This window comes from Penaeus monodon, chromosome 41, assembly GCF_015228065.2.
Source record: "Penaeus monodon isolate SGIC_2016 chromosome 41, NSTDA_Pmon_1, whole genome shotgun sequence".
Taxonomy (NCBI): Eukaryota; Metazoa; Arthropoda; class Malacostraca; order Decapoda; family Penaeidae; genus Penaeus; species Penaeus monodon.
This window is the reverse complement of record NC_051426.1, coordinates 1,975,997-1,988,496: the sequence shown is the minus strand read 5'-3', so window position 1 is coordinate 1,988,496 and position 12,500 is coordinate 1,975,997. Positions and strand designations below refer to the sequence as shown.

At 42.9% G+C, this 12,500-nt stretch overlaps 1 protein-coding gene across 1 annotated transcript in view; it reads left to right on the top strand.

Moving 5' to 3' along the window:
* Positions 1–12,500, top strand: part of LOC119598253 (filamin-A-like) — a gene marked incomplete at its 3' end in the record, with an annotated part of 191,817 nt that overhangs the window by 172,890 nt on the left and 6,427 nt on the right. The window contains 6 exon segments of the mRNA XM_037947904.1: positions 2,500–2,838; positions 3,221–3,351; positions 3,814–3,945; positions 4,437–4,550; positions 4,823–5,116; positions 6,149–6,368. Of these exon segments, the coding sequence (XP_037803832.1) occupies positions 2,500–2,838; positions 3,221–3,351; positions 3,814–3,945; positions 4,437–4,550; positions 4,823–5,116; positions 6,149–6,368 (1,230 nt within the window).

Here is a 12,500-nt window from a genome sequence, read left to right as displayed (position 1 = left end):
TGTACATTATTATTTGGTTTTCTTCTCATTTTCAAGCATCGTGCAGGAGTAAATGAAGGTTTGCATATGAAAACATTGCACAGTTTGTTATTATAAATTTTATTTTCTCCATAATGGTTCTTTTCTCCTGTTCTTTTTTTGTTTTTTGGTTTTTGGTTTTTGGTTTTATCCTTTTTGCCCTTATTTCTCACCCTACTTCATCTTCCACAATTTCATTTCATTTCCCCCAATGGAGCCCTACTTTTGCTTTTGTTTTTTGTGATAGGTCATATCATGGTTATTATTGATTGTAAGTTCTCATATACAGTATGAGTTTCATTATTAGGTGTGTGTGTATATATATATATATATATATATATATATATATATATATATATATATATATATATATATATATATGTATATATATATATATGTATTATATATATATATGTATTATATATATGTATTATATATATGTATTATATATATGTATTATATATATATATATATATATATATATATATATATATATATATTCATATACATATAGCTACATGCATATATATAAGTGGCATTGGTGATCATGAATTTATTTACTATTTCACACATTTTACAATTTTTATTTCTTTTGCTTTCTGTTCCTCTCCAAATTATATTACAGTTGGTCCTCAACATTCACTATGATTACATTTCAAAACTCACTGAAGGTTCATGAATGATGTAAACATGCAGTACACAGTACATACTGTAACTGACTACTTCTCCTGCAGCATGATTGGTTGCAAAAGTCCTAGTCAGAGTGGATTGCAGGTCAGGTCAAATTTAATGTACTAAATCTTGCAGAGTTGGATGCAATAAGTTCAGAAACAAAAACAACAGATGGAAAGCACAGAAATAGTTATTTTTACTGTTGTCTGTAAAGGCTTATTGATGTTTCAGCTTATTTTTGAGATCTTGTGAGTGCATATTTTGATTTCATCTTATTTTCTACATATTTTGCTATGGAAGAAAGCCAAACCTCATGGATTATCGAATTTGGAAAGTCTTGAGTTTCCGATGTAGAGGACCAGCTGTATTCTGATTATTAAAACCATATGTCAAAAAAGAATTATCAGTCTAAATCCAAATATAAATTGTACTGTAGAAAATTGTTAACTCCAAACATTTGTTAAAGGTAATGCATATGGAATGCATCTACAAAAACTTGATAAAAGATTTGCCAATAACCGTTTCTCTGCCATGTGTAATCAGTATCATTATTTATTTACTCCTCTATTTCTTTATTTCTAAACGAGATATATCCTTATGAAACAGGGTATTTTAGTCCCCCCCACCCTGCCCTTCACCCCCCCTCCAATGAAGTGTTAGTATTTTTATTTCATTATTTTTTGGTCTATCATAATTTTTTTTTTTTACACATTTTTATTTTAGTTCCCCATTAAAAAAAAAAAAGATTCATAACTCGTCAAGTTTATTTTATCAATATTATGTGATCGTACTTGAAGTCCATGGTCAGTGTTCTTTACGCGTCTGTCTGTTACGAATTTTGTTCTAACTGTTCTTCATGCTCACGATTTCAAGCTTTGAGTGGTGTTACATGGCAAAAGATCATATATGTTTTTTCTTTAAATAATGCTAAGACTGAAACCTGAAGTAGGTATTTCAGTCTGCTGTAACTAAGACTAATCTGTTTAAATATATGGGCATGTCCAAAGAAGTAATAATTATTGAGATTATTTGTAATATTTCACGTGTGTAGTATAATTAAGTATCAATGGCATTACTTATGTATTTAGCAGTGAATAGATACATAAAAATTTTGAAGTCATTAAAGGTTTATACTCGTAATATATGGAGAGATATCAAAAGACATTTGCACATATTGAAAAACTGTTATTGCTACAAGATTCAAATATTAAAATACAATTTTTCTACAATGGAGAGAAACTGAAAGACAGAAATCACTATAGAAAGAGATCTTGAAAAGGGTTTATACTAAAAGAGGAAACCCAATTGCATAAATGTCAGTTGTCACGTGCCCATAGATCAAAGAGAGAAGTAAAGCTTAATTGCTGTGTGTTGAGTGAAGCAAAATTACAACTAACAAATTGTGTTTTTCTTTCTGGCTTCACCCACTAATGCAGCGATGGATTATTTATTTTGATTTTGATCAGTTTTCATTACTTGGTACAAATAATATCAATGAATTTAATAAGTTGACAACTTTATATGCTGGAAAATCACTTCAGGCTGATAACAACCCTTTCTTTCTTTTAAATATGTATATGTAGGAAATTCTGATAGGAAAGTTGTTACCTAATTTATACTTTAGGTATTGGGAAACCAATAAAGCTCATTTTCTCTTATTTTTAAGTAATTCTACTTCCAACACCAAAACCAGATGCGCTTCATGTCACTAACGGGGTCTCCGCCACCTTTTCTCATCTTCTTTACCCCCCCCCCCTCCACCCCCCCCCGCCCCCCCCCCCCCCCCCCCCCCCGCGGCCCCGGAAGCAGGCGGTCTCTCCCTGGCCGTGGAAGGGCCGAGCAAGGCGGAGATCTCGTGCCACGACAACAAGGACGGCACCGTGTCCGTGTCGTACCTGCCCACCTCCCCCGGCGAGTACAAGGTCTCGGTCAAGTTCGCGGACAAGCACATCAAGGGCTCGCCGTACTCCGTCAAGGTGACCGGCGAGGGGCGCAAGAGGAACCAGATCAGCGTGGGCTCGCAGTCCGAGGTCAGCTTCCCGGGCAAGATCTCAGACACGGACATCAAGACTCTCAATGCCTCGATCCAGGCGCCGTCCGGCCTCGAGGAGCCGTGCTTCCTCAAGAAGCTGCCCAACGGACATCTCGGTGGGTTGCGATATCATTTTCTCTTGTCTTTCCTTGTGTATATATAATTGGTCCAGGAGGAATTTGTGGGTTGCGGTATCATTTTCTTGTCTGTCTTTTCTCTTTCCTTTTTTTAAGATTTATATTTGGTCCTGGAGTAATCTGTGGGTTTGTGCGTCTGATTTGAAATCTCTTAAAAATGATAAAAATGGAAAGTCCTTCCTCGGACGTTTTCTATGCCCTTACCACCCGTACAACAACCACAACACAAACAACAACAACAACAACCACAACACAAAAACAACCACAACAACACAACAACAACAACCACCACAACAGCACAACAACAACCACCTCCACCACCTCGAGCCACGCCCCCCGTAACCGCGCCTCGTCCCCGCAGGCATCTCGTTCACCCCGCGTGAGGTCGGCGAGCACCTGGTGTCCGTGAAGCGCATGGGGACGCACATCGCCAACTCGCCCTTCAAGATCACCGTCGGCGAGAAGGAAGTCGGTGACGCCTCCAAGGTCAAGGTAAGGGCGGGAGGGGTCAGGGGGTCGGGGCGGGAGCGGTCAGGGTGGGGGAGACGGGAGAGGTCAGGGTGGGGGGACGAAAGGGGTCAGGGTGGGGGCGGGAGAGGTCAGGGTAGGGTGTGACGGATCAGTATGGGGCTCTGCAAGGTTCACGTAATGGGTTTGAAAGGTCAGGGTCAGGGTGTGCAAAGGCAGATCAAGGGTGTGCAAGGTCAGATCAGCAATAAACACACTCTTGTCACTGCAATTGTTGATTATCAACATAATCCCTACCTCGTTCATCGCCATCACTATTGCCACCACCAATCACCACCTTCACCTCCATCACCGCCACCACCCTCACCTCCACCTTCACCACCATCACCGCCACCACCTTCACCACCACCACCTCCACCACCAATCACCACACCACCATCACCCCCCCCCCCTCAAGCCCTTCCCTCAAGTGGCCTCCTGCTGCAGATCACCGGCGAAGCCCTGAAGGAGGGCGTGACCCACAAGGAGAACCAGTTCACCATCGACACGAGGGAGGCTGGCTACGGCGGTCTGTCGCTCTCCATCGAGGGCCCCTCCAAGGCAGACATTCAGTGCAAGGTGAGAGGGGCGTCTGTGTGTGTGGAGTTACTTATTTTTGTTTGTGTTCGAGGGTTAGTGTGCAGTTGAGGCTGGGTTGGAGTTAAAAGTGGGTTTAGGGTTTTTTTAGGGGTTCAGGTATGTTTGTTGTTGCTTAGTGTATCTTATTTATTCATCTTTTGTGGGGAGTTCTTTGTGATCTGGTTTTTATTTTCAAGGGTATTTTAGTCTGTCGAAATGTGACTAATGCTATTTCTGTACATCTCTGAGTTTACACATATTTCCTAATTGGTTGTGTTTCTAGGTGATTACAGGGTAGGAATTCAATACCACATCACCTTTTTAATTAGTAAAGGATCAATCCGAGAACTTATTCTTGCCACTGATTTTTATCCCTTATTCTCTGCATCTTATTCGTATTCTTGCAATAATCATCACTTACATATCTTTTGTAAAAAAAAAAAAATACATCATTCTTTTTAAATCACGTTATCCTATTATCTTCGCGACAGGACAACGAGGACGGAACTCTTACCATTGGCTACAAGCCCACTGAGCCTGGTTACTACATCGTCAACCTCAAGTTTGCTGACAACCACGTTCCTGGGTCTCCATTCACTGTCAAGGTGGGTTGGTTGCCGTTGCTGCGGTTGTTATTTGCGAGGAAGTCGATCGTCTAGTTCGGTTTTGAGCTATATATTGATTCTGTGGCGTACCTTGATCATGGAACGTATGTAATCTTCACAATATAGTCTGTCGTTGAAATGCATATTTTCACGTATTCAGAAATGATTAGTAAATAGCGAATGTCACTTTGTCAATGTTTTTTATTGTACATATCAATATTTTATTGTCATGAAATCTTAATCAGTGACTTCAACCCCCCCCCCCCCTGCAGGTGACGGGCGAGGGCTCGAACCGGCAGACGGAGCGCATCAAGCGGCAGCGCGAGGCCGTCCCGCTTACCGAGGTTGGCTCTCAGTGCCGCCTGACCTTCAAGCTGCCGGGCATCTCCTCCTTCGACCTCTCGGCCACCGTGACCTCTCCCGGAGGCATCACCGAGGACGCCATGGTGTCCGAGGTCGAGGACGGCCTCTACGGGGTCAACTTCGTGCCCAAGGAGCTGGGTGTCCACACAGTGTCCGTCAAGTTCCAGGACATGCACATTCCCGGCTCGCCCTTCCAGTTCACCGTGAGTGCCAGGGGGTTCATGTGCGGGGGGAGGGAGGGAGGGAGGAAGGAGGGAGGGAGGAAGGAGGGAGGAGGGAGGGAGGAAGGAGGGAGGGAGAAGGGGGAAGGGAGGGAGGGAGGAAGGAGGGAGGGAGGGAGGGTGGAGGAGGGAGGGAGGGAGAAGGGGAAGGGAGGGAGGGGAGAAGGGGGAAGGGAGGAAGGAGGTAGAGGGAGGGAGGGAGGGAGAAGGGGGAAGGGAGGGAGGGAGGGTGGAGGAGGGAGGCAGGGAGGAAGAGAAAAAGAGAGGAAGGGAGGACAGCGTGAGTATGGGGTAGGGGGAGGGGGAGATGATAGGAAGGTGGATGGGGATAGAAGGGAAGAAGGGGGAGGGGAGCAGAGGGGAAGATGGAGCATGGGTGTGGGGAATACGGGATGGATGGGGATTGGGAAGGAACGAGGGATATAGGAGAGTGGGGATTAGCAGAAGTGTAGGGGAGAGAGGAAGAGGAGGAGGAGGAGGAGGAATAAGCGGGAGCCAGGAATATGAGGTTTGCACTGATTATTTTATATAGACAAAGGAATAGGAGTCGGTTTGGTACACACACATACACACACACACACACACACACACACTCACTCACTCACTCACTCACGCACTCACACACAAACACACAAACACACAAACACACTCACACACACACGCACACACACACACACACACACACACACACACACACACACACACACACACACACACACACACACACACACACACACACACACACACACACACACATGTTATTATATATATACATATATATATATATATATATATATATATATACATATATATATATATATATATATATATATATATATATATATATATATATGTTTCAAGTTTGGACCGTTTTTCATTTCATTTCAGTTCTGCATTTTTGTTTTTAAGCCACCGATACCTTTTCGTAAAACATAGATAGACAAAGAAGTGAAATTGCACCTTCAATCGGCCCCCCCCCCCCCCACTTACCGCTCTCTGTCTCCCCCCCCTCAGGTGGGTCCCCTGAAGGACGGCGGCGCCCACCGAGTGCACGCGGGCGGCCCCGGCCTGGAGCGCGGCGAGCAGAACATGCCGTCGGAGTTCAACGTGTGGACTCGCGAGGCCGGCGCGGGGTCCCTGGCCATCTCCGTGGAGGGCCCCAGCAAGGCCGAGATCGACTTCAAGGACAGGAAGGATGGGTCCTGCTACGTGTCCTACGTCGTGTCCGAGCAGGGTGAGTGTGGCGTGAGGGTTGCGTGGAAGCTGGGAATGGGTGCGTATGGGTATGGACGTGTGTGTGTGGACTTTCTTCTTCTTCTTTTTCTTCTTTTTCTTCTTCTTTTTCTTCTTTTTCTTCTTCTTCTTCTTCTTCTTTTTTCTTCCTCTTCTTCTTCTCCGCGTTCTTTCACTGTCACTTAATTTTCCAATGATACGATGTTATCATATTATTGGAAAATGATACGATAATATCGCTATCATGCGTATTACATATATGTCGTTACGCATATATGTGCCGGCGCGCACCTACAACTATACATTTATTTTATGCCTGAGATTGGGGTCGGTTTGGCTGCAGTGCGATAAGAGGTTAAATTGTATTCTGTCTTGCCTTTTTCACTCGATTTTCTCCCAAGTTCCGTTTTTTTTCGTGCATGGGATATATTGTTTTTTCTCTCTTTTCTCTTCTTTCTCTATTTATGGGATGTGTACGTATTTTTTCTCATTTTCCTTCTTTCTTTGTGCGTCTTTATCCATATTTTTCTTTCTATTTTCCGCCTTGTATTTTTTTTTTCTTGCAACGATTGCGTCAAGATTCGAAAATAGACCTCCCTTCCCGGAATGAAGTGAAACAGCGCGCGGAATTCCCGTAGACTTTTTGGAAATCTTAACCAGGTGTCCCGGAATGACGTCACAGTAGTATGTGTGACGTCAGAGGAGGAATGCATGGCGGCGGACGCTCATGGCAGAATGCTCAACGCTAAACCATTTATCAGTTGAACTGGGACTTCAAGGGCGAGATCGGGAATACCTTTGATGTAATGAAAGGAATGTTAGCTAGTATGTGTCATAGCTTTTTTTATGTTTATTTATTTCACCCAGGAAGTGCGTGACTCAGTCGAATGTTTATGCAAATTGTCATCGACGTGACACTTTGAGATGTGACGGTTTCTTATTTTCGTCTTGCATTGCAAAATGAAGCTTTGCAGTAGAAATATATGTTTGTAATCCCCATTGTTATTACCATTTTGATCATTGCAATCGCCACATATGATATTTATTGCATGGGAAATATTTTATTTTTATTGATAAATACTGATAGCTTTTTCAGTATTATTATTATCAGTAATAATTATGGTCTCTTTTGTTATAAATAGTAATAGCATTAGATGTATTTTCATTAGAAATACGTGTTCAGCATTATGAAAAGAAATGCGAGTTACCCGCTATTTTTGTTTTCGCGAATGACGTCATAGATACTATTTCGGTGAGAGTTATTTATACTTTGGGGCGGAAAGTCACGTGATGTTTTGATCAGTTTATCTAAATAATGAACACGATTCAGTGCGTGATTTAATTGTCCTACTTGCTTATAATCGTTCGTTGTTATCATCATTATTATTATTATTATTATTATTATTATTATTATTATTATCGTTATGATTATCAGCTGTTAATGTTAAGGGTGAATGATCATCTTTGGGACAGGCCATTATGGACTTCATGTGTGTCATCTTCGGAAACTTTAATGGCGCGTTTTTATCTCAAATTCGTATTCAGTCCGGCTAATCTGTAGTGATATCGAGTTAGGTTTTCAATTACCATAATTAAATATAGAAATATGTGATAGATCTGGCGCGATCTATTAATTAGTTGCGATAAATTACGTGTTGAATGAATGAATGAATGAAACAGACCGAGAGAGGGAGAGGAAAAGAGAGAGAGAGGGAGAGGGAGAGAGAGGGAGAGGGAGAGAGAGGGAGAGGGAGAGAGAGGGAGGGGAGAGAGAGGGAGAGAGAGGGAAAGGGAGAGAGAGAGAGAGAGAGAGTGAGAGAGAGAGTGAGAGAGAGAGAGTGAGAGAGAGAGAGGGAAAGAGAGAGAGGGAGAGAGAGAGAGGGAGAGAGAGAGAGGGAGAGAAAGAGAGGGAGAGAGAGAGAGAGAGAGGGAGAGAGAGAGAGAGAGAGAGAGAGATTCCCCGCAGCTGGCCGAGCGCCACGGAGGAGGAGGAGGAGGAACCGCGAGGAGAAAAGTCGCGGAAGAGAGTGGCAGCCGGGAGGCCCCTTGGCTCGTGGTACACCTGGCGCTGCCGGCGACGCCCGTGGGGGGGGGGGCGTACCTACACACGCTCATGCGCACACAGGCATGCAGACACACGCTTTCATACGCATATATGCTTATATAATGCGTATAATTAGCCGAATTTGTTTATATATATATATATATATATCTGTGTGTGTATGTATGTATATGTTTATGTATAAATGTATGTAAATATATATATAAATGTGTATGTATGTATGCACACACACACACACACACACACACACACACACACACACACACACACACACACACACACACACACACACACACACACACACACACACACACACATACGCGCGCGCGTATGTGTGTATATGTATATATATATATATATATATATATATATATATATATATATATATATATATATATATACACATATATATACACATACATGCATACATAAATACATATACATGCATGTATGTATATACATTTACTGTAAGAATTCTACGACAGAAATGCAAAAGCTCAAATTGGAAATCACATTTAATAAGTCGCGGGAATTGATAGGAATCTGTGTCGGATGCGGACGCTGTGCCAAAGTTGGATGCTACTTAAATAATTCTTTTGGAAAACCCGATATACAGAGAGAAAAAAAAAATGTATCCATATTTCTCGTGTGCATTTTATTTGTTTTTTGTTCTATGTTCTTGGTTTATTGCCTTGCGATGACAAGCGAATCATTAGTAGGGTTGAATTATGACGAAAACGGACGTGTGTTTCAGTCATGAGGAATGTTTCAAGATACGAATCGTCGCTATTGATGATTTATATTAATTAAGGGCCTCGTGCTTCTGCCAGGTCTTATTTTAGCCATGCTGCGAATGTAGTTGGGGTAAAATTGGGTTTAATGAGTGAGGCAGAACTTGAAAATATGGAGGTTAAGCGCGTGATGGCAATGGTCATGGTATTTGGTAAATAAGTTTTGCTTGTGTGTGAATGAGTATATGTATGTATGCATCTATGTGTACATACTCGTGTGCGTATATAACTGCACTTGCGTAAGGGTATGTGTGTGTGTGCATCTATGTGTATGTACATTCGTACGTGCTTTTGTGTGTGTGTGCGTGTGTGTGTGTGTGTGTGTGTGTGTGTGTGTGTGTGTGTGTGTGTGTGTGTGTGTGTGTGTGTGTGTGTGTGTGTGTGTGTGTGTGTGTGTGTGTGTGTGTGTGTGTGTGTGTGTGTGTGTGTGCGCGCGCGCGCATGTATGTGTGTTTGCGGGTGTGCACGTGTCTGTCTGTGTATTTGTATGTACAAGTGTGTGTGTCAGTATCTATATGTGTGCGTATTTTTTATACCTGTGTCTATGTATTTTCAACACGCACTCGCTCTCGTTCCGCTCACTTCCTCATACTTCTGCTGACACGCCGCGAAACCTCTCACTCGTAAAGAAGCAAAACAGGTCCCGACTTGTGATCGGAACAGACGCGCGCGTAAACAGAAGGGGCGGGAGGAGAGGGAGGGGGGGAGGAGGAGGAGGAAGAGGAGGAAGGAGAGGGAAGGAGGAGGAGAAAGAGAAAGAGGAGGAGGGAGAGGGAAGGAGGAGGAGAAAGAGAAAGAGGAGGAGGGAGAGGGAAGGAGGAGGAGAGAGAGAAAGAGGAGGAGGGAGAGGGAAGAAGAGGAGGAAGAGGAAGAGGAAAAGGAGGAGGGAGAGGGAAGGAGGAGGAGAAAGAAGAGGGAAAAGGGTGAGGAGAAGGAAGAGGAGGAGAAAGAAATGGAGAAAGGGAAGAGGAAGGGAAAGGGGGTTATGATATAGGGAGATGGGGTGGTAGTTGAAGAAGGGGAGGAAGAGGGAGTTGGAGAAGATAAAGAAGATGAAGAAAGAGAAAGAGGAGGAGAAGGAGAGGGAACAGAAGAAGAAGAAGAGAGAGGGACAGAGATTGAGAGTGATAAATAGAGTGAAGAAAAGAGAGAGCAACAATTAATTAAAGACAAGAGTAATAGATAGCCTCGCGAAGACCGATCAACGGGAGCCCACCTCCGCCCACCACCGCCCACCACCGCCCACCTCCGCCCGAGGTTGTTTACACTCTATCCGAAGGCTGCGGAGCGCCCGGCGATGGTGCGTTGGGCGCCGGAGGTGGGTGGCCGCCCCTGTTTTTGCGCGGGCGGCGAAGAGGATGGGCGTGAGGCCAAGAGAAGCGTTGGGAGGCGCCCTTCCGCCCTACAGGCCTTCCTCCCGCCTGCACGCCCACGCGGTCCGCCCACAGAAGGGGCAAAGATAGGCTGCCGTGGTATGTCAGCCGTGGGCGCCGCGGCCGGTCCTTTGCCGCGCTAACTGGCTCGCGGGCGCAGTTAATGGGGCGTCGGGGGGAGGGGGGAGGGCATGGGGTGAGGGTACTAGTGATGAGGTTAGTAGATTAAGGCGATTGTTGGTGTTGGTGTTAATACTGTATTGTGGTGCTGTTGTAGAGACGTGATTTATCATTTTTATTATTATTGGGGGAATGGGTGCGGGGGGGAGGGGGGGTGATATTAGAGTTGAGGCGAATTGATGAAGGGCTTGTTGTTGTTGTTGTTGTTGTTGTTGTTGTTGTTAATAATGTTATAACATATATTACTTTGTGTTATTATTGGTATTATCGCCATCATCACCATCGTGTTGATTGGTATTGATGTTAGCGGAAACATCGTCATTTCATATTTTGTGTTTGTTAAGGAAGAGAGAGAGAGAAAAGAAGAGAAGAAAAAAGAAAAGAAAAGAAAGAGGAATTGAAGAGAAGAAGAGAACAGAGAGAGAGATGAGACAAAGGAGAGGCAAAGAGAGAGGGAGAGGAGAAGGAAAGATAGAGAGAAGGAAAGGAAAAATAAAAATAAAACAGACAGAGACAAATGAAGATGTAGCGCGAGAAAGACGAGGCAGTTTGTTTACATTCGTTCGTGTGTGCGTATGCGTCTCCACACGCACATGCGCGCCCATACGCACGTGCATATATATTTATGCGGACGTATATCGGTGCAGTTACTCATGACGGCAGACTTCAGACGCATGACACCGTAAATATAGTCAGTGACGCCGATTCTCGCGTCTTTTTTGCCCTTGAGACGCGTGGTAAAGAGGGGGGGGGGAGGGAGGAAGAGGGAATGGAGAGGAGGGAGAATAATTGAAGATGGTAGGAAGTAAGGATAGGGGATAATAAGGATTAAAAAAAAATGTTGGATGTAAAGATGGAAGAGAAGAATGATGGAGGGAATGTAAAATAAAAATAGGAGTGAAGAGTGATAAAGAAGATATAATATAAAGATGAGAGGAAAGAATGGTAGCGATAAATGTAGATAAAAATGGTAGAAAATGATAAAAAATACGATGGGATACGAACAAGGAAGGGGAGAATGATTTTTAAAAAATGTAGGAAATAGAGTCGGAAAGAAAGATTGATAAAAGTGATGGGAAATAAAGATAAAAGAGAATGAGGATAAATATAATAGGATGTGGGCATGGAAGAGAACAGTCAAGGAAAGGAAAGAAAGATAGAAGGGAAGAAGGACAGATATGATAAGAATTGGAAGGAAGAGAGATGGAAATAATAATAAAGAATAAAGATAATAATGAAGATAATTGAAGATAAAGATGCGAAGGAATAATGATGAAGGTGATATGATATATGGAAGAATTATAAAGATAGGAAATAAAGATGGGAGGGAAGGATAATTAATGATAATGGGATCTAAGAAAGAAGGATAAAAGTAATAGGGAATAAAGATGGGAAGATAGAATAATAGAGATAATAGGAAGTAAAGGTAGGAGGGAAGAATAATGATAAAAAAAATGATAGGAAGTAAAGAAGGTAGGAAAGTAATAAAGAAATAAAGAAGGGAGGAATGTAATAAAGAGAATAAAGATGGAAGGAAGAATAATGAAAATAATAGGAAATAAAAATGGGAGAGAAGAAGAATGGAGAGAAAAGAAGCGAAAATGGAAAGGAAGAATAACAAAAATAATAGGCAATAAATGGGAAAAACTTCCCCATAATTCAAGGTAAGTTGCACGTTGCAAACCCCCGATAATGCAAAGTGAGCAATTGCAGAGGGTGCCGGGAAA